Below are 21,725 nucleotides of genomic sequence, written 5' to 3' on the forward strand. Positions count from 1 at the left end.
CCAGATTAGATGAGGGGGAAAGGACAGTCCAACAGTGCTTATAGCTGCATGTTCCTGCTTGCATTTTCCCTGAAATGTTACTACGTCTTGAGGTGGGAAACTGTCAGTACAGATTTCCTTGCATATCGATCCCTGCTCCCATTCACACATGATCGCATGCAGGAGAGGGCCCTACACATTTCAGAGAAAGACTGCATGTATGAAAGGAGCGTATGAGTGTATCCAATGCAAAACCGAGTTCTGGAAACCTATCAGGACAAAGAATGAGGTCACTTAGGGACTTAGAAAGGGAGACCAATGCAACATTTTATCCACATGTGCCTGTCCGCAAGACTAGACAAAATCTTACAGACATACAGCAACTTCATCTTTCTCTTTGATCGTCTCTCCCTTTACCTCAGGCTCTGGTTCCTATGGCCAGAAGAGGCTGGCATTCGCAACAAGCGCAGCAGGAACCGCTGCGGCTGCCTCGGAGGCTGCAGGTTCTTTGGAGGTACCAACATGGGCCTGGACTTCTTCAAGCTTGAAGAGCTCACACCTTCCTCCTCGTCTGCGTTCACTTCTTCCAGCACAGAGTCAGACATGTCTTATGGCCAGTCTTTGCTACAGCCAGGGGAGTGGATTATTACCAAGGAAACACCCAAAGTGGATGGTATGCATTTGCAAAGATTTAATATAGATTTCTTGATACTACAACACCAAGCAAATTAAGAATATTTATTTAAATGCCACGATGTTGAATGATTTACTAGAAAAACAGTTCATCTTCCAATACAGGGACTACTGGGAGTTATATTGCAGGTCTCTGTTTATCTGGGGGTTCATTACAATGAGAATTATTGATAATATACAGTATGAGCTTTTTAATCATTATCTTGTCTGCCTAACCATTGATCTTAAAAGGGGTGCAAGATACTGAATGTAACGTATTGAGTGTGTCTACATGGACATGAATAACCCGTTTATAAGGCTTATCCCGGTTATGATCATATTCGGGATATGGTGTTTACATGAGCACAGAGAAATCTGGTTATCTATATTCACTGTATACATACTGTATATGATAAGTACTAGTGACACGGTTACTGATTACTGCATTCTGTTTGGGAAGGCGCTGTGTTATTTAAAAAAACAAAACGCGAAAACAGCAGAAATATTAAACACTACACTGTACATTTACTACCACCACCAACGTTATTGCTAATTTCATCTCTGTTCTGACAGCCTACACCGTCTCTCTCTCTCTCTCAACCAGCACACACACACACACACACACACACACACACACACACACACACACACACACACACACACACACACACACACACACACACACACACACACACACACACACACACATTTAGTTACTAAACCAAATGTATGTTTTCTTAGGGAGAGTTGTCGGACTGAAGACAGGCACACACTCGCCCTGCCTGCCTCCTGAGCTGCCTGAGAGACGTGGTCAGCACCTCCTCAGTCTCCAGGTGCCCCAACACTCCCACAGCTCCGCCTCTTCCTCTGAAGAAAATAGTTGCTCTAGTGCCGCGTTGCCCCTGCTGGCAGGAGAGAGAGACACTCCCTCGCCAAGCACAGAGGAACGCATGTTCCCTGTGAACGGCAGGAGCCCCGCTGAGTGAGTAACATCAACATTCTGCAAATATAAGCGACAAGAGCATGTACAGCAGGAAGCACTAGAAGCAGGACTTTCAGCGAGGGTGTAGTTACTCATACTGTGCGTGTTAGTGGATTAAAATGCTGTTCACCTTCTCAGGGATCATGTAGCCCACTGCACATCGTTGTGTGTGTGTATGGGTATGTGTGTGTTAGGTGGATGGAAGGGGGGGGGAAGGCATATGGAATATTTATATTTATTTATATCACTATTTATATTTGTATCTGTTTTTATGACCTTGACCACCCAAATTTTCCTATTTTGGGATAATAAAGTTTACCTTGACTCTTTCAGTACAATCTTAAAGTTTTAAGGGCCTCACACAGTCAACAATGTCTTCCAAATGTTATTTCCTCCTCTTTCTGTGCAGCACCCTAGAGGAGGTCCCAGAGGTTTCGCCAGTCTCACCCAACAGCTCCCAGGACCGCTCCTCGGTGCGCTCGCCCCTCTGCTCCCCTCTCAAGCGCCAGTCCTCGGTACACTCAGGTCGGCTGGGCAGCACCAAGAGCCTGTCAGCTGCCGTCTTCGCCGACAAGCCACCACCGGTTCTGTCCGGAGGCGTCCAGTTCAGCAGCGAGGTTTCCCGAAGTGACGAGAACGTCCTGGATTCGCCACGTCAGCGTAGGAGCTACGGCTCCTTTCCCTTCACGCCTTCGGCAGACTCCAACACCTTCCACCAGTACCGCTCTGCGGACTCCAGCATGTCCGTGGCCGACAGCGAGGCCTACTTCTCTGCTGCCGAGGACTTCGAGCCAATAAGCAGTGCCGACGAGGGTCCGGGGACGTACCCCGGTCGCAAGAAGAAGAGGAGGCAGCAGATGCAGCAGCCACAACAGCCCCCGTATCACATGGAAAACTACAGGTCAGCTTGAATGATAATGTGCTTTAGAAAAATGGAGCGTGGCATATCGATCTCAGCTTTAGTGGAACTTACAAAAGTTCTCAAAGTTAAAGGGATTGGAACATTTGAGAGGAGACTGAGTGGATGGTCAGATCAAGTACAAAGTTAAGCATGGGATTAAGGTGATGGCAGAGTCTCAGCTCACAGTATCATCAAAGGGTCTCTCGTTTCTCATCTGTAAAAGCAAATGAATTAATGACCTGTCTAGCAAGTTGTGACTTTGCCAGATTGCTTGAAGTGTTACCCTTTTTAAATAATGCTATAGGGGCCGTTCTGAAGGATTTGTGATTTATGATTTACATTTTAAGATTGCGATGAATGCAGGAACACGATTTTTTTTTTCTCCAATTTGTCCTTTCCTGTATAGGGATGTCACTGTAAAATTTCGAAGGTATTAAGACGTATTTATTAGGACAGTCAATGCACATTAATCAACATTTCTGTAAACGTGCCATTGTTAGCCAGTTGGCTCATTTTTAACTGTAGTCCTAGTTACCTAGCACGCATGACTTTATGGTGGGAGGAAACCGGAGCACCCGGAGGAAACCCACAATAACTTATTGTTGTGTTCTGATTGAGACCTTTACCCACTTAGTCATTATATCTACATTACTGAAGATTATTCATCTAAAATCTCATTGTGAAGATATTTTGTTAAAGCACCAATTGTCAACCCTATAATATCGCCACATATCAAGATATTAGGACAAAAATATTGCGATATCTGATTTTCTCCATATCGCCCAGCCCTAGTTCTAATACAATATACAACATGTACTTTGTATTCAAACTACATTTAAATAGAGCAATATAATGTATGTTAGGTCTTTTTTAAGTGTAATGGTAGCTGGAGTTAGAAGCAAATACTGTAATACAGAAGCCTTTTGAAAACAAAAACTAGTATGTGGGAGGCACAGTAACAGCAAGGTCTTTAACAGCATGTGCTTGAAAAACATTGCAGATTTAAGTGAAAAACAGGCAGTAAACAATGGCTTCAAATAATTCTGATGACTCACACTGACATCAGTGATTTCGAAATGTCTTTATGGCACAATATGCAGGAATACATTAACTGTGTTGTGACATTTTCATGTCTACTACCCAACAAGTTTTACATTTCATTGTGTTAAGCAACTTGCCCCGAAGCTTAACACGTTGCAGTTTTCATTTATTACTTTGATTCGATCACTCAACGATGGATGTGATCCAGAAGGGTTGTTGCAAATGAGATGTTTGATCCATGGGCAGCCACTTCCTGCTGGTGTGTTTTGCAAATTGGATTTTAGTCTTGCTCTGCAACTACCTTGTCATGTTTCTATTACCCAAAATGTTCTCACTCATTGATTTGAACACGCTTTTTTGATTGATACAGCCTCCACACAAACACAAACAATCAATTCCGTCTCCTGAACGGTTCCAACTGGCACAAGCCTGTGGAAACGCAGGGCTGAGTTCAAGAAAATTAAATCGTATACAGAAAAGAGGTATTATAGATTCTGGCTGGCATTCTGTTAAAAAAAGGTGCTTAGTGTTGCCATTGTTAACACTTTAGCTGTATTGCTATTAGAAGAAAATGTATAGCTAAATAATGAATCAGAAAAATCACAACACTTTAAGTGTTTGTTTTATGCTAACAGGAATGTCATTCATTCAAGTGCAAAATAAGGCCACAAAAAAATAAAAAAAAATATATAGGAAGAAGAAATCAAGGGACATTTAGAATAGATAAAAATTTGAGATAAATTGCAAATTAACTATGACATTAATGCAATTAATTGCGTTTATCTATTCTTTTTTTCTCATTTTAATGCTCTTATCAACATGGAAAAGTGGATCAGCTTGCTTTGTGCTTTTGTTGCCTGGCTTTGACGAGGGGGCGGAGAATTGGCATCAGCTGTGTGCTCAGCCATCAAGTGGTATTTCAGCCTGGACGTGCTGCGACGATAGCTCAGTTCACAACGACAAAACACACAGATCACTTTGGTCTTGTCAATGGAACCATTTGGCAACTTTTTTAAAGTAAACGTTCCATTCAGAATCTTATTGCCATCCATTTCGGCGTCTCGCGCTCGCCATCCGCTCAAAACGTAACGTTAGCCTACTACTCTCTGGCGGCTCGCAAGCCCAAACAAGTGTGTGCGGCGTGTCTGTTGTTTAGTTTCCGGTCTAGCTAGATCCGGTGTGGTGTTGTAGTTTTTCTAACGTTACTAGTTGTTGCAACAGCATGTGAAAAAAAACGACAAAGTTTGCTGGGCCAAAAATAACGTTAATCTCGCCATTAAAAAAAATGCCGCCAGTAAAATGGGTTTGCGTTAACGCATTTAACTGACAGCAAAATATATAATATATATATACACACACATATACACTGTATATGTGTGTGTGTGTGTACAGTATGTAACTAGGCTGTAACTAGCTAGAACCACACCTTGACGTATACATTTGATGCCCATGTGTAAATATTTTGACCTCTGCCCCCCTAGCCGGAGTTCCATCTACCACAGTGTTGAGGGACCCCTCACCTACGTTCTTAATGGTGAGCTGATCACTGAGCCGCGTCCCCTGCCCATGCCCCCAATGCTGCCCCCACTGCTGCCCCCACTGCCGCCCCAGCCCCTGCCCAGCCACACATCACAGGCCTCCTTCGTCTCAGCCCTGGCCATGGAGGAGGAGAGCTCAGTGGAGGCAGAGAAGACGGCTGAACCTGGCCCTGTGACCCGCCAGCCGCACGTCATGGCGTGCTACCAGAGCTACTTAGCCCACTACCAGGTAAAGTCTTTCACATTAGCCCACACGTGTGCAAAATCCTAGGGTCCTCCAGTAATTCAAAAACAAATAACTTGCATCTGAGTGTTACTTTGCTCCATATAATGCTTTTTTGTTTTTTTATTAACTGTGGTGATTCCTTGCTGGTTTATTTTCACTGTGACTGATCTTTTGTCAAATAAAAACCCTTTTTGCTTCACCTCTGCCAGGTCTCAAATTGGTCCGTCAAGCAGCCCACCAATAAGAGGACCTCCAAGTCTTCTCTGCACCGCCCCTTAGATTTGGACACACCCACCAGTGAGGAGAGCGCTGCTTCCTTCGACCAGCTCTCTGTTCCAAGCTTTAAGGTCTTTAACTCAGAACTAACAGACTTTGTGTGCGTGTAGCAAGGTTATTGGCTCCTTCAGCATGTAATACTATAGTTCAATTTCAGAATCTTGTCATATTGTTAGGTATTAGCTGTTGAAATGGTTGAATGATTCCACCCCTTATACACCCAGGACATCTCTTTTGGGGTGTAACACTTTCTTTTTGCATTACAGGTGATAAAGCAGGGCCTATCAGCCAGCTCTCTATTTGACCGAGGACTTCAGCTGATGGGAGAGAACAACAGGTATTTAATAGGGGGGGAGAATCTAAAAAATCCTACGTATCGTGATTTCTTTTGCGTCGATGTTTGAAATCGATTCTTTTCCCTTTTCGATATTTTTTATTTTTTTCATTAACAGTGATTCACCTAAAAATTTTCTGTTTATACGGTACTGCTGACTACATCATATACGCTTCCAGCATAACGGACCGAAAGGAGAAAATCCATGTCATGTACTTATTTACAAATTAATTAAATGTCAGACTGACTAACATGTGATGTGCATTCTTCTTAGAAAACAATTAAATTTTAGAAATGTCTTATGATGATATATTGTCTCTAGAAGTGTATTATTCAACTTTTGTTTTTGTTAAAGAGGGAAAAGAAGATTTCAATACAATCGAATCGCAATAAATGAAAATTGCAATACAACTCGAATCGGCAACCATGTGTGGCGAAAGAATCGAATCGGGACAAAAGCATATCGTCCCAGCCCTAGTCTTTAAGCTATTGCCCACCTTACCCTATATATTCAATTAAAAACCTATCCACTTAAAAAAGTGTGTTTTTTGTATTTGTATATCTCATTATACTCAACAGCATCCAAAGTATGTATTGTTTCACACTGCCCTTTCAAGCAGCAGTCTATTCTGTGTTTTTATTATTATTATTTATAACTCATGATCTGGGATCGTCTCTTTGTTCCACCTCAGTACACCATACACCCCGCTGGATAAGAGGGCCATGGAGAACACCGACGAGGACACGACGACAGATGACTGGACTCTGGAGCAGCCCTTAGCTCAGACCAGGACCACTGCCATCGTGGAGGTGAAGGGAGCCGTCAATGTGGTGCTCACGCCCCTTGTTGCTGAATCCCTGGACAGGTAGTAACTATTTTTCTTTTAAAGATGATTTTTTTGGGCCATTTTCGGCCTTTATTTTGATAGGACAGCTGAAGACATGAAAGGGGAGAGGGGGGGGGGATGACATGCAGCAAAGTGCCGCAGATCGGAGACGAACCCCAGCCCGCTGCGTCGAGGAGTAAACCTCTGTATCTGTCTGTTGTAATGGAGTTTGGTTTTGGTCATGCTGCTTTATTGATCACATCTCCCTTAAAACTAGCTTTTCAATCTCAGTTTGAAAACCCTATTAAGAATAACAAGATTGGCTAACCGTCTTTTTCACACCACACATTCTTAGTTGTTTTTTTTATTTTTTTTTATAGCCTAAAGCACAACTTGGACCTGAAGCCAATTTAATCCCTAAGCACACTGTATGTTAGATCTTTAATTCTGCTGACCGTGACTGAGAGTCTGGTCCCGCTCTTGGTTGTCTACCAGTGTGAATCTTTGCCAAAGGCTAACAGTTCTGGGGTTGTCTTACAAGCATTTAGGCCTTGGTTAGTGCAGTAATGAGATGGGTAAACTATAGAGAGGCTAACCTCCAAATACTGACATAGTACATTTTGATTCTGCTTTTGAAAGGGTGTTTTTTTTTTTTTTATATCTGAATCACTTCGGGTCAAACATTTAGTGTTTGAAGTGTTTGTTGTTTTTTTGTTTTTTTTTCAAATGTAACTAAATAAAACAAAATATATATAACCTCATGAAATTGTATTGTTTTATTACAGTGGTCTGTCCGTTTGATCTCTTTCAGGTACATCGAATCCATGGTCCACTTCGCCAGTATTCGTCATCCTGCAGCCATTCTGGATGACCTGCATGGGAAAGTCCTCAATGAAGCTTATCAGATCAGCAAGTCCACAGTCACTGAGTCCGTAAGTACAACCGTGAACAGAACGGAGCAATACAGCTTGATGTGCTCATATTTATTCATCGTGATAGAGGTTTTTGAATGTTGGCATACTCAGTGTTTAAGACTCAAATCTCTCTAATATAACTTGATTCAAATCACAAAGGGATAACTTTAAAGTGCCCATATTATGAAGAAAATCACTTTTTCTGGGTTTTGGGGTGTTATTTTGTGTCTCTGGTGCTTCAACACGCATACAAACTTTTACTGACTGCAGTTAGAGAAACGGCTAGCTAGCAATTGTGAGCCTTTCCTAGCTACTGCGCATGTGCCGAATCCCAACAAAGATGGTACAGAAGTAGGATGTGTCACTCTGTAGCTAAAATAGAGACCTGAACACAGGGTGAAAAGAGGAGCTACAGCAATGTGCAGTACAACAAAAATATGGTGTTTTTTGATAATTAAACCATGTAAACCTATTCTGGTTCAACCTCCAAATACAATTATAAACCTGAAAATGAGCATAATATGGACACTTTAATTCCTGTGATAGCGTCACTCAATAGTATGAAATACGTGTTTGTATTCTAAAGGTTTTGAGATTTGATAAAAAATATGCTTCCAAATTTTTTCAAAGTAGCTTTTTTGCCTCATGAGTGTTTTTTTGGATCTGGATCCACACAGAGCCAAACAGGCAAGCAGGAGCACAAGCTGTCCAAGACCGAGGGCACGACCCCTGGCTCCCTCAACATCACCCATGGCCAGACGGACCTGTCCGTCAAACCAGATAACGTGAAAATCAAGGGCCTCCAAGCCAACGTCTCCATCCCCAAGGTAAGACCCGTGACCCTGAATAATGAGAGGCCAGCAGCGGGCTGTGCTCTGACCGAAAGAGGTTCAAGAGCAAGCACAGAATCATTAGCATCGCTGTACATCACTTTACATTTAAACAATGAATATACAACGCGCTCAGCATTTGTGTAGAATAATACGAAATGAAGCATATTCAGCTTCGTGGCCACGTTGGCTCAGTTGGTAGAGCAGGCGCACATACAGTATATAGAGGTTTACTCCTCGACGCAGTGGCCGCGGGTTCGATCTGTGGCCCTTTGCCCTTTTGTGTCTTCATCTGTCCTGTGGAAATAAAGGCCTAAAATGCTCAAAAAATTATCTTAAACAAAAAACATTCAGCTTCTTTTATTTTTATTCCACTGAATGAAATTAAGTCTGTTTGCACTAAAAGTTTGAGTGGATATATAATACATTTTTCCTCATTTATAACTATTGCACTATAAAAAAAAATGTATTGCCCTTTGTATATCTTCATATAGAGTCTATAGACAAATAACAAAACAATCTTACATTTGGGAAAGCTAATCTTTTTATCACTGTATTCATCCCTGTGGAACAATAATTAGATTCTTGTGGCCATCGCTATTATTTACGTCCAGAGCATCAGTTGTTTGTTTTTTTTATTAGAGAACAATATTTTACAGCACAGTGGGGTTTAGTTGTCTTTATGTTTGGTTCTCTTTTCCTGCAGATGAACCTTTGCCTCCTGCAGGCTTCTGTAGAGGAGGGGTCACCGTCATGCTCCAATAAGTGTGTCACACATGTGTCTCTGGTGGCGCTGTGCTTCGACAGGATTGCCACCCAGTTCAGAATGAACAGGTAACTCCTCCACCACTCGTGTGTGTGTGTGTGTGCAATGTGTGTGTGTGCAATGTGTGCGTGCGTGCAATGACTAAGATGTTTGGAGTATATGTGCTCAGGGCAAATGTGTCTTTAAAATGCCTGCTGGCACGTTCAGTTGTGGTTGTTTGGATGTCATTCAAGAAATTCAAAAGTACCATTCGCCATATTTGTAGGGTGGCAATCTGTGAATTTGGAAATAATTCACTTAGATTTATATCCTTTTATTTATAACTAATTCTCATTTACAAAAGGTGATGTGTGTTTTGTACTCTGAACAACAGTGTTACAGAGTACCGAATCAACGGTGCATTTCTTTGACTCCACAACATCTGACGTGCTTAAATGTGACCGCAGCCCAGCTGAAATACAAAAAAACACATTTTCTTTCTACTCGTTTCAGGGGTATTGTAGAGGAGACGCCTAACACCACGGAACATGGCCGACCATCAGTCATGTTGGAGAAGTACGCCTCAGCCACCAAGATGCAGCCTCAGTCTTCTGGCTCGCTGCGCTCCAACGCGGGCATCGAGAAAGGCAAAGAGATCGCCGCCAGGCTGAACATCCACCGTATTCACAGCCAGCTGCGAGGCCTCGACTCCACAGGTTGGTTCAGGAGGACGGCAGCCCTGTTTGATCCCTTGTGCCACTTTTTAAAGTGGTCCACTGTTCTTTTACATAACCTACAGCCTCTTTCTTAATATACTGTACTAGCTGTCCCTAAACAGTATGCAAAAGTGTCCTCACTTGATCTACAGTACCAAGCAAAAGTATTTAGATGCTTTCACTGTTTTTACATTTTATTTGTAATATAGTCTTTTTCCAATTTCTTTTTTTTTTTGTTCTTCCCAAGCACTTTTTTGTCAATGTTTAACAGGAAACATCCTAGTAATGTAGTTTTTTCTAACAGTTGCATTGTTTCTTCTGCTTTCGTAGACATTGGCACATGTGCAATCACAGCAATCCCGTTCGAGAAGTCCAAAGTGCTGTTTGGCCTGGAGGAAATGGAGGAGTTTTCAATGGTGGATGAAACCGAAGCCCAGGCCACAGCAGGCGATCTCGGCCGCTCTGCGACATCACTTGAGAAATGGGGCTGGATTATGTTTGAATGTGGCATCGAGAACCTCACGGTCAAAGGTAAAGACGTCCGAGTCATCGCTTACATTGAGAACAACAAGGATGAGTTGCATCACGAGGGAGTTTGTGTACAGATTTGTGAATTTGGTTACGCTTTCTGTTGCAGGGGGCCGCCAGTCAGGAGCCATTCTTTACAATTCATTTGGTGTGATGGGACGCTCAGACACTGGGGGGAAGACTGGTATGTCCAAGTCCAACGGTTCGACCGGCTCTCAGACGGGCAGCGGTTACAGCACCGACGTCTCTGATGACAACCTGCCACATGATGCTATCAGCCCGGCCTCTGATGCCAACGAACACTCGGACTCAGACGACCAGGTTAGAAATGATATGCTAGTATGCTATTGTGAAGTGGCTAAAAAAAACCTGCATCTATCCCTCAGATCTTTATTGCTCAGATTTAACAACAAAAAGAAGTTGGAGCCAACATCAAACCTGCTTTAACACTAGCCAAACCTTAAATCTGCACTATTTATTTCATGAGCTCAAACCCAGTTAATATCAGAATTTTTACCATGGCATTTGAGTGTCACAGTCCATTGCAGAGTTAAGCCGCACGTCTTCTCTTAAGGTCGACAAAAGCTCCGCTGACACTAACCTCAAAGATCAACTTATGTGAGGACAAAATTAATTCTTTGAGCCAATTTCTTCATTTTATCTGCACCTTACGGTGTTAAAACATAACTTAGGGCAAGCTAACTCGCTCCTAAATGTCATAGAAAGTACAGGTGGATGTGGACTTGTTAACAGAGAATCAAAGCTCCACGGCACTGATCTGACAAGACACGTGCAGCTAGTCTCATTCAAAAAAATTATGGATTATTCATTTGTTTTTGTCTTTCTTTTCTGTTTCTACATTTTTATATTTTGAAAACATGCAAATCAGACCATTACCCCTGTCTTTGATTCAGATTTGAGTAACGGTCTTGTTCATTAAGACTGGTGCAGATCCATATCAAACAATGACATTTATTCAAAATATTCTGGTTGAGCCTGATCAGAGCGAGAAGAAAGAGATTAAAGTCATCAAACTTGAAAACATCCACTCTGATCTAGAAAATAAGCCACGATGGCAAATCAAAGCTGTAATCGGGCCGACAGTGATGTCTTGGGGCTCCAGTCACACACGATAGCCATAAAATCTAATCCAAAGCTGCAATACTGGAACTTATTCCCACCAGCCTGTCCCATCCACCTGTTAAATCGTGTGATCTTGTGCTCTGTAGGATGAAGGAGTGGAGTCGGACGACCTGAAGAAAGACCTCCCCCTCATGCCCCCGCCACCTGATTCCAGCAGCATGAAGCTGACTATCAGGGAGATCTGGTTCAGTTTTGCTGCTCCCACAAATGTGCGTTCACCTTCACAGGCCATCTCCAGGTATGACATGTAGATCTCTTTAAACACATGTTGACATACACATTTAGACAAAAACAACTACCGCATCACACTGTCATCTGGTTGAGATTGAAATGGCAGTGAGTCGTAAGTACAATATTATCTATTATCTGCTAGAGAAATGTTTTTATGAAAATTCATGCCAGCCATTTCAAAAACAAGAAAAAAGGCTTTGCTGCTGATGCAGACCTGTCAGCCTCACAGGGCCGGTTCATTCTGAGTGTGTATTGTGGACCTGAGTTTTAATTAGAAGTCAACTGCCCAATTGCAACACATGTCTTGTGTCTGCGGTTGAGAATAAAGGAGCTGAAATCAATTCCTTGACTCTCAAGTTGTGAGACAAAACAACATGATGTTGACATGTTGTTGACATCATGATAATTACATACGGTGTTTTATCTATAAGAGGAGAAAAAAAAAACTTAATTCAGGATACATTGATCAATAGTTTTAACAAGGTGATCAAAGCTCCTCTGACTCTTTGTTGTGTTTACAGGCAGTTGAATCTGCTCAGCACAGCCACCCCTGCCATTGGAGCTTGGTTGGTTCCCATCGACCAGCTGAAATCTTCTCTACGCAAGCTGGACATGGAGGGCACTCTGCGTGTGTGCGCCGTTATGGGCTGCATCATGACCGAAGCTCTTGAGGTCAGCAATACATCTAATTCAGTTCAATTCTATGTTATTTATAGTATCAAATCATAACAAGAGTTACCTCAAGACACTTTACAGATAGAGTAGGTCTAGACCACACTCTATAATTTACAAAGACCCAACTATTTCCAACGAGCAAGCATTTGGTGCGACAGTGGCGAGGAAAAACTGCTTTTTAGGCAGAAACCTGGGACAGACCCAGGCTCTTTGTGGGCGGCATCTTTTGCTGCCGGTTTGGACACTGATACAGATATACAGATATAGAGAAATATGATCCATAATAATTGTAGCAGTTGGAATGATGGCAGTTATAGTAACGATAGCCTCTTTTGGACGAAGTAGTTACAGGAACGTAGTTATAGGAACAGTCCACTTCTAAACAGTTCTACTAACTACTCTCCCTCAAAACAGCTTTTTCCCATTTGCATTCACACTGGCCAAGTGGCCATAGGAACTGACCTTTTGTTATTATAATCACAGCCGTCTAACCACCACTATGCAGAAAAGACCCTTACCCTGAAGTAGGAGCTGAAAGAGTTACAGGAACTGTGGCCAGAGGAACTTAATAATCCCCAAATTGGTCCAGTCTGAACAGGAGAAAAAAAGGGTTATAGGAACTGCAAAAAGCCCTCCGGTCGGAAAGCGGCTAATAAAGATAGTGGAACTATGACTAAAAATAGTAGTTGTATCAGTTTAGGGCGTCAAGCAAGACCACTGCGGCAGCTGCAACCATGATTTAGGTACCACCCCAATCCAAGGAAAACTCTGGGCGAGAAAACACAAGGACTCCGCGGAATAAGCTCCCCGGAGATAAGTTAGTAACAAGCATTTCTGGGACATGGATGCACGCAGATGGAAAGAGAGAGGAAACCAGTGTGTCAAAGGAAGTCGTCGTCCCCGGGAATCTAGACCTACAGCAGCACAACTAGGAGCTGGTCGACCCAAACAAATATGAAGAATGTCCAGTATCCTCCTCCTCGATTTAATCAGTCAGCATTTTTATCAAACCACATTTTTTAACCAGCTTTTCAACGAGAAGGAGTCCAAAACCTCCAACGTCTATTTTCGCTTGACGTGCACTAGTTTGAAACCTTTTGTCATTGCCCAACAGAAAAAGAGCATCCACATCCCCATCCGGAGCAAGTACAACCGTGTGACTAAAAGAGCTCGCTACCTGCATGAGAATCCCTCCTGTATGCTTTGTAACATCCTTCACCGCTACCTGCAGCAGGCTGACTACTCTGTCATTGAGGAGGCTACCATGGTAAGTGCGAGGCCTCTGACTCTATTCTTTTCCATTAGCTACATTTCAGGAAACTGCAACTCCACGACCATGTGTATTTAAATGGCTAGTAAAATAATTCCAGTTCTTTCCTCTTATCTTTTCCATCCCAGAATGATGGTGTTCCAGCCCTTGTGACTCTAAAAAAGGGACTGGTTGCTTTGGCCAGACAATGGATGAAATTTATAGTGGTCACTCAGGGCTTCAAAGCTATTGGTCTGATGAGGCCCAATCAGCTTGCCAAACCCAAGGAGCCACAGCAGAGCCTGGGTGAGACGATCTTGGGCCTGGACAACGGTGCTGCGCTGCAGAGTGACACCAGCGCCGATGGAGCTGAATTTGAATTTGACGCAGGTGGGAACTTACAGCTTTCAGCGTGCTAATACTATTTTGACCATACCCATCCGTTATAGAGTGCGGATCGGGCCGCGTTTTTCTGTCCGAGCCCGGCCCGCATCCTACAGAGCAGTAACCAAACCCGGCCCGAGCCCGACACAGTTAAAATAAAAAAAAAATTCTCATACTAATGACACATGTACGTTGGTTTGTGTGGAAAGCCCGCTTTTATTAAGCAACTGTAGGAAGGCATTCGGAAATGTCAACAGATGAATCCACATCCTTCATTTTTCGGTGGTTTTAAAATCTCCTGAGGCCAACTTCTTTTTAACGTCTTCCATCGTTGCGCTGCCACATGTAGCCTAATATGCACGTGTTTCGTTGTCACAGCTAAATTTTTACATTTATTTTAATCACAAAAACAAACCTTTGCATCGAGTGAAACAGGCCCATAATACGTTTTTTTTTTTTTTTTTTTTTTTTTTTTTTTTTACATTTAAAAGGTTCAGTGCCTTATTGCGCTGATGTGACCGAGCCCGAACCGAACCCAAACATCATTTCTAAATATCTGTCCGAACCCGGCCCGTCGGGTACCGTTGGGCTCAGGTCGGGTATCCATCCTCTAATCTGTTACCACAGATGGACAGTGAAACTCCTAACCTCTATTTCTCAGTGTTTGCACAGATATAAGTAGAGTGTTATCACTTGTAAGCAGAAAGTCGATTTAGACATACATGATATAGTGTAAATCTTCAGACTTTACTTTTGCAGCACTTATGGTTCTTTTGGGAGTTTTATTTGATGTTGTTATTGTGAAGCCACAGTGAGTGAACACACCATGTTGCTGGAGGGAGCATGCAGTCGGCCCCCGCCAAAAGAAGCAAACTCTGGCCCTGTCAGCGGAGTGGAGATCATGAGGAAACTGTCCAAGTCCCATACACACAACGAGTCTGCACTCAGGATAAAGGTACACCTTTGAGAATTTTGTTCCTGTTATCTGTTGAAAATCCTTACTGGGTTGCATGAGATTGTGCAGGTATACCTTATAAATGCTATGTATACAAGCCCATTCTACCTCCAACTACCATTATTTCCATTATTGATTAGTCCGCTGACATTTTATAGGGGAACAACTGAGAGAAAAATCAGTTTCAGCTCTACACATTTTCACAGCTGTACTGTGCCACGCTTTATGTTAACCAGGTTGTGTAGATAACCGTATACAATTTTCCTAAATCCAGCCTACAACATTGACAAACATTCTGTAGCTCCAACTCCTCAAATGTGTCTTCCATGGTAGTCAATTTGGGATTTGGACTGTTGATTGGACAAAACAAGCAGGCAGCATCTGACATTTTGCAGACCAAACTGTTATTTATCCCTGTGTGTGTAAAATGTGATTGTTGTCCTTTGCTCCAGTGTTAGGTTTCCCTTTTCACAGAGATGTTATTCTCTGTTTCCTGCCCGGGGACTACAGATGAAAATAAGCTTATAGCTAACTCTGGTACTGCCAAGGAGCTTAGTGCACTGCCCCTGTCAAATAAATAAAAATAATGAAATAATCAGCAGATATATCAATTAGTTGCAGCCGTAAAAAAAAAAATTAGTACTTTAGGAAAGTGACATTTTACAGCAGACAGTGCTGTCCTGACTGGTGTGAAGGTGATTCCACTGTTAGCCAGAAAAGAGCTGGCACTGAGTGGAGGGATGAAAATTTCCTCTCTCTGCCTAATCCAATGTGTTTGTTTATACCATCTCAGGGTCTGCTTTTCAGTTGTTCAAGTATCACCTCAACTTTTTTTTTCCCCTAAATGGATCATGGCCATCACCATGTATCCCACTCAAGTTTGCCTATGGCTTTTTTATATTTCAGTGTGGTATGGTGTGAACATAATCTGTACATCTGTCACACCCAGGGCTCCCATCCATACCAGTCGCTGAGCTACACCAGCGGTGACACAGCAGCCGACTCACCAGCCCATGTGAGCCGTGTCGGCCTGCCAGCCAAGGACAGCCCCAGGAAGGAGAGCCTCCTGAGTAATCTGACAGGCAGCTTTCGGAGTCTGCACAATCTGCTCGAGGGCATGCCCCAGAGGAACGAACCGTCTGCCGCTACCGCAGCCAAGAGCAGCTCCCTCACTCGCACAGGTACTCGTGCCCCCCCGGACCGCTGTTGTGTTGCACGGCACCACAGGATGTGGAAGGTCCTGGTAACCGCAGAATAGTGTTCACTTGATTACAACATGTCTTCTTGTCATTTTTTTTTGCTGCAAGGCTGACCTCTGCCGTTCAATAGTGTGATTCAAAAATGACTCAAAAATAGATTCACAGCTGGGTCCCTTCTTGAGCACATGCCCACAGTGAACGGATATGCACAGTCAGTGTGCCTTTGTGTTTCATGCTCTCAACATTAGGGCTGGGTATCGGTCAACATTTTTCGATATCGATACCAACACCATGACTTTGATTCCGGTTCCTAAACGCAAATTTTTTTGATACCAGTTTTAAAACATAAATAAATTACAACACAGATATTTTTTTTTCTTCTTTAAGATTAATTTTTGGGCATTTTTACATTACATTACATGTCATTTTAGCTGACGCTTTTATCCAAAGCGACTTACAATTGCTACATATGTCAGAGGTCGCACGCCTCTGGAGCAACTAGGGGTTAAGTGTCTTGCTCAAGGACACATTGGTTGATGTATTGCAGTGGGAATCGAACCCTGGTCTACCGCACCAAAGGCATGCATCATATCCACTGCGCCATCACCATTTTAAGCCTTTATTTGGATAGGACAGCTTAGACTTGAAAGGGGAGAGAGAGGGGGAATGACATGCAGCAAAGGGCCGCAGGTCGGAGTCGAACCCGCAGCTGCTGCGCTGAGGAGTAAACCTCTATAGATGGGCGCCTGCACTACCAGGAGAGCTACCCAGGCATCCTGCACAGATCTTTGTATTCCCTACGTGAGCCCTGTTTCTGTGCATAACGTAGAGTTTTTCCTGCGTGTCTCTAAGACGTGTAACGTTAGAGATTCCAGCCAATCACAAACATGATTATTTCTTGGGAGAAGCATGCAGCGTACTTATTGGATCACTGACGCTGACAAGATTTACTCTTTAGGTATTGAAATTGGGTATTGAATGACGAGGCATTTTTCAATACTTGACACTTTAGAGGCAATTCGGTCTGTGCCTAAAAAGTATTGAATTCGGTGCACAGCCCTACTCAACATTAGGGGTGGGAAAAATGATCAATTCTTAGATGCATCGCGATTCTCTCTACAACAAGTCGATGCTTGATTCAGATTTTAGAAGTTAATAATTGAAAAAAAAAAATTGTTAATTTTTATTTAAGTTACTGTTTCCAGACAAGTACAAATCAGAAAACAGAGTGACTGAAAGAGGATGGGATAATGGACAGAGTGCAGGAAAAAAAAGGCCAAAAAAATAAAGTTTGTGTACACACACACACACACACACACATGATCTAATAAGACATACAGAAAATAATTAGGCAAAACACATATAGGCTGTTCATCTACTTTATTACATTACATCTGACCAACTCATGTTTCTTGTTCTAAGAAGCCAATTATCCACCTTTTAAACATGACTGGGCCTCTGACATGGAAGATTACTGGGAGAGAAGGTGACTTTCACAAGCATTTTTAAGGCTTAAGCATGGAAAGACTACAAAACAAAAACCTCAGTTGACAAAACATTTCATTAAAACTTCTGTGTTACAAATATATGTCAAAATCTAAGCTTTGTCTAGCTGCTTTGTCTAGGAAGTGATTAGCAAACTCTGAGTAGCAAACTCAGATTCATATGTATATTTTTTTAAATCACGCATGGAAATGTAAAAGAAAAATGTGTTGCATTGATAATCAGTTGAGAATCGAATCGTGAGGTGCCAAGAGATTCCCAGCCCTAGTCAACATTCAGCATCCCCTGCTCCTTCTCTACATGTTTTGGTTCCTTATTGTTGTTAAAGACCATGACTGTTAATGAGAATGTGAGTGTGTGTGTGAGAGCTTGACAAATTGTTCAAACCCTGTCATCGTCACGACTTTTATAACCCCCAAATTTAAATTTACAATACCACGTGTGCCCTGATGATGCAGGATAAAAAATGTTTTTCTGTGGTCTTTTCCGTGATGTAATGTGCTCTTATTCTCTTTTTTTTTCCGGGGCTCAGGAAACAGTTTAGGGACAGACATGCTGACGGAGCACCCGCTGCTTTCAGAGCCCTCCTCCGTCAGCTTTTACAATTGGATGTCCAATGCTGTTGGCAACAGGACGGGGGCTGTCACCCAGGACTCCCCGGTTAATCGCTCCCAGCACAACAGCCTGCAGACAGGTCAGACATCGTTTGCCTTGGATGGGTGTTTTCCAATTGTCAAATCCTCATTGTATATGTATTAAAAACTTATTTTAATTCAGAAGACCCCTTAAATGAGGATTCCAGTTTATTAAGATGAACTTCTCTCTGTGGAACCTTGAGGCCAGCTATGTTTTCTTTGTTATTAAATGTTTTCTTTTTTTGCTGTTAGAATAGATACTAAAATTTAACACATTTTTGAGCTTCAGCTAGTACAGCAGCTATAACGGATCAGAATGTATATTTTGTTGCTGTTTTACTAGACCCGCTGGATTCACCTGTCAACCACTTCCAGTACCAACAACTAAACGGCCCCGAAGCAGAAGGAGGTCAGGGATTGTTGCTCAGTGTTGTGCTGATGGTATTGGTGACCTAGTTAGCAAGTTAGCAGTTAGTTTTTCCCGCTTTTTTGTGAGTTAGTTCAATAGTCACCTAGAACTCTGACTGTGTCAATCTATCCCACAGAAAAACCTGTAAACAGGTAGGTTGTTGGTGTGTAAATACAATAAGATTACCATCATTCAGGGAAATTGATTAGACATTGAACAATTAATACTGTACATTATGGGTCAAAGCCACTACGTATAGGTTTTTTTTCTGTGATTATAGCGTGTATTAAATTATTTTTGATTGTTTTCATTCAGAAGTTTGTATTTGTTGAAAGATGAGACAAACTCAGTGGCAGTGTGCATTGCTGTCTGTCACTGTCTTTTTTTGATACTACCACTGGGGGGCACCAAAGTTGGGAAATTCAAATCCTGCGTATAGTGCTTTTTTTTTTTAAAGATTATTTTTGGGGCTTTTCCCTTTATTAGACAGTGAAAGTGGATAGACAAGAAAGGGGGAGAGAGATATGGGGGACGACACACAGCAAAGGGCAGCAGGCCGGATTCAAACCTGTGCCGCTGCAAAGGACTCAGCCTACATGGGGGCGCATGCTCTTACTGGGTGAGCTAAAGGCCGCCCCCAGTATAGTGCTTTTTAAACCATAAGATCAAGATGACATTTTATTTGCAAGAAGTTGTCTTCACTGCCATATGTGAAGACATCTTGTCAGCAATTTAGACAAGATGTCAAAGCAGTTTGAGCAAACAATGCAAACCTATCTGTACACTAATACCCGTACAGATACCGTACGTGGCCAATATTGAGTATCCATCGAACACCAGGGCTTCCTTTTATCAGTTTTGAAATCTTTATACCTCCTGGGTTATTAGTGGCCATGTGGTCCAGCAGCCATCTGACATGCCATTAAAAATGGGCTTAATCATATCAAATGTGTAGATGAAGTCATGTTGTTTCCTCACTGTTCCTGCCAGACATTGTGTGAGAACCAGAGCATGTTGGTGGAGTTTAGCAACCTGAAATGTTTGTTCATGCCTCACAGCGCTGCTCTTTCCCACCCTCTGTGACTCAGAAGATGTGTGGGAGTACAGAGGAACAAACAGCAGCATTTTGCACTTGTTTTATCCTCCCTCAATAGTTGTTTAGTATTTGGATTCACCCACTTGAGATTTGAAAAGATACATCTTACCATCACAATTTAGCAGAGCACTTTTGATTGTGTGGATCTGTGCCCAAGACAGTAAGCCATTTCCCCCCCTGTGGTCTGTCTCTGCTGTCCCGGCTGCTCGTTAAGCAGCGGCTGTTGGGGATTCTCACTCCTTCTTCGGAGGCAGACCGATACATTTGCAGAAATAAAATGACAAAAACCTGAAGAAGGTCTCCTCTGCACACCTCTGTCCAAGGGAGAAGTTAAACCTCCTGTTAGCTCTCATCAGCGAAAATAGCCAGCAAAAACTTCCCACTCTGACATTCATTGCAGCAGAATGATTAAGTTTCCTGTTGGTATTGGAGGGCAATTTGAGCAAAGACACCACCAGTTGATTGTTTGCTCTCGGCAGCTGAGGTTCTGGGGGCTTCCTGCCGCCGGCCATATCCTCCACGCTGCATCTGCAGCCTCCGTCGGCCTCTCTCTGGCGAAGTACGGATACGGCTGAGACACAGAGAACCTAAAAAAAGAGGAAATAACTGCATGCTTTCTTCACACCATGTCCCTATCCCAGATAGATAGATAGAGATAAAGTTGAGGAGGTTTAATTTTTTCCTTTTAACAGAATGTAATGTGGCTGTTAATGTCTATAATGTTGGCTCTCTGCAATGCGATGGTCGCCTTCCATTTAATTCACTCTTCAACATCTTTGTCATGAGGAGGTGGAGTGGTAAAGTGTATCGCCCTACAGCGCTCCACTTACTCACTGCTGCTTATACTGACCTAGCCGTCCGTTTTCAAGTAACATGCTGTCACTGAGCTGCTCCTCTGCTCGCATGCTCTGGTGTGAACACATCCTGCAGGAAAACACAGCAGTAGCTCCCTGGACCGGCCTGGTCTCACACCACATGTATCCCAAACCTCTTTTCCAATCCCCTAGGCGGGGCGTGTAACCTGCCTACAATCCCCTCAGCATCAGACTTCAACACAGTGCTCTCCAGCGACCAGAACACCCTGGATGGGACCCACTCCCAGCACTCCCAGCACTCCCAGCACAGCACCAGCCAGGACGAAATGGCCGACATCGAGGAGGGCAACCAGTGCCCAGCTGCCGTTCAACTGGCTGATGCTCAGGTGCTGTGACTACACCTGTCAGCGTTTCTTTGTCTTTTGTTCCAAATGTTGTGCTTGCTGTCTAAACCTTCACCAGGCAGACAATCCACTAAAATCAGTTTTGTTATTTTAATTTGTGTTGATAGCATCGACATGTGCACAATATTTAGGACTAAAATACATTGATTTTCGAATGCTGCAGTGTCACTTATGCCAGATTGAAAAACATGGGAAAACAAAGGGATCTACCGTATATCTGTGTGTCTGATCAAATGAGCATCACCTCTGCAAACGCCCGTCTTCATCTTGTGCCTCGATATCGGTTTCCCACCCTCAGGTTGTCTTCAAGCCTTTGCTGAACTACACGGGCATCCAGGCCCAAGACGCCACTCCTCTTAGTTACAAGATGTATTTCGGAGAGCACCTGTCTTTTTCTGGCAACCTTGAGTGTCTCAGAGCAGACATTGTGGACTCCGACACCTCCAAAGAGCGGAAAAACAAAAGATCCAGGAGGTAAAAAAAATAAATAATAATCATTACCAAAAATAAAAAAGGAT

The 21,725-nt window shown here is 42.8% G+C and overlaps 1 protein-coding gene across 10 annotated transcripts in view; it reads left to right on the plus strand.

Annotated features, from left to right (window-relative positions):
- The window catches only part of kiaa1109 (KIAA1109 ortholog), a 91,177-nt gene that overhangs the window by 27,712 nt on the left and 41,740 nt on the right, over positions 1 to 21,725 (plus strand). For 9 of the 10 annotated variants that reach the window (XM_028566582.1, XM_028566583.1, XM_028566586.1 and 6 more), the window contains exons 26-47: positions 402 to 652; positions 1,393 to 1,633; positions 2,043 to 2,534; positions 5,057 to 5,342; positions 5,549 to 5,686; positions 5,882 to 5,952; positions 6,642 to 6,815; positions 7,588 to 7,708; positions 8,368 to 8,517; positions 9,227 to 9,354; positions 9,779 to 9,981; positions 10,312 to 10,512; positions 10,619 to 10,830; positions 11,739 to 11,890; positions 12,405 to 12,555; positions 13,673 to 13,825; positions 13,957 to 14,197; positions 14,998 to 15,146; positions 16,096 to 16,327; positions 18,381 to 18,542; positions 20,996 to 21,189; positions 21,506 to 21,681. In XM_028566582.1, the coding sequence (XP_028422383.1) occupies positions 402 to 652; positions 1,393 to 1,633; positions 2,043 to 2,534; positions 5,057 to 5,342; positions 5,549 to 5,686; positions 5,882 to 5,952; positions 6,642 to 6,815; positions 7,588 to 7,708; positions 8,368 to 8,517; positions 9,227 to 9,354; positions 9,779 to 9,981; positions 10,312 to 10,512; positions 10,619 to 10,830; positions 11,739 to 11,890; positions 12,405 to 12,555; positions 13,673 to 13,825; positions 13,957 to 14,197; positions 14,998 to 15,146; positions 16,096 to 16,327; positions 18,381 to 18,542; positions 20,996 to 21,189; positions 21,506 to 21,681 (4,278 nt within the window). The remainder of the gene's footprint in view (positions 1 to 401; positions 653 to 1,392; positions 1,634 to 2,042; positions 2,535 to 5,056; positions 5,343 to 5,548; positions 5,687 to 5,881; positions 5,953 to 6,641; positions 6,816 to 7,587; positions 7,709 to 8,367; positions 8,518 to 9,226; positions 9,355 to 9,778; positions 9,982 to 10,311; positions 10,513 to 10,618; positions 10,831 to 11,738; positions 11,891 to 12,404; positions 12,556 to 13,672; positions 13,826 to 13,956; positions 14,198 to 14,997; positions 15,147 to 16,095; positions 16,328 to 18,380; positions 18,543 to 20,995; positions 21,190 to 21,505; positions 21,682 to 21,725) is intronic. The other variant, XM_028566584.1, reaches the window with a different exon arrangement.

Source organism: Perca flavescens, chromosome 20 (assembly GCF_004354835.1).
Source record: "Perca flavescens isolate YP-PL-M2 chromosome 20, PFLA_1.0, whole genome shotgun sequence".
NCBI lineage: Eukaryota > Metazoa > Chordata > Actinopteri > Perciformes > Percidae > Perca > Perca flavescens.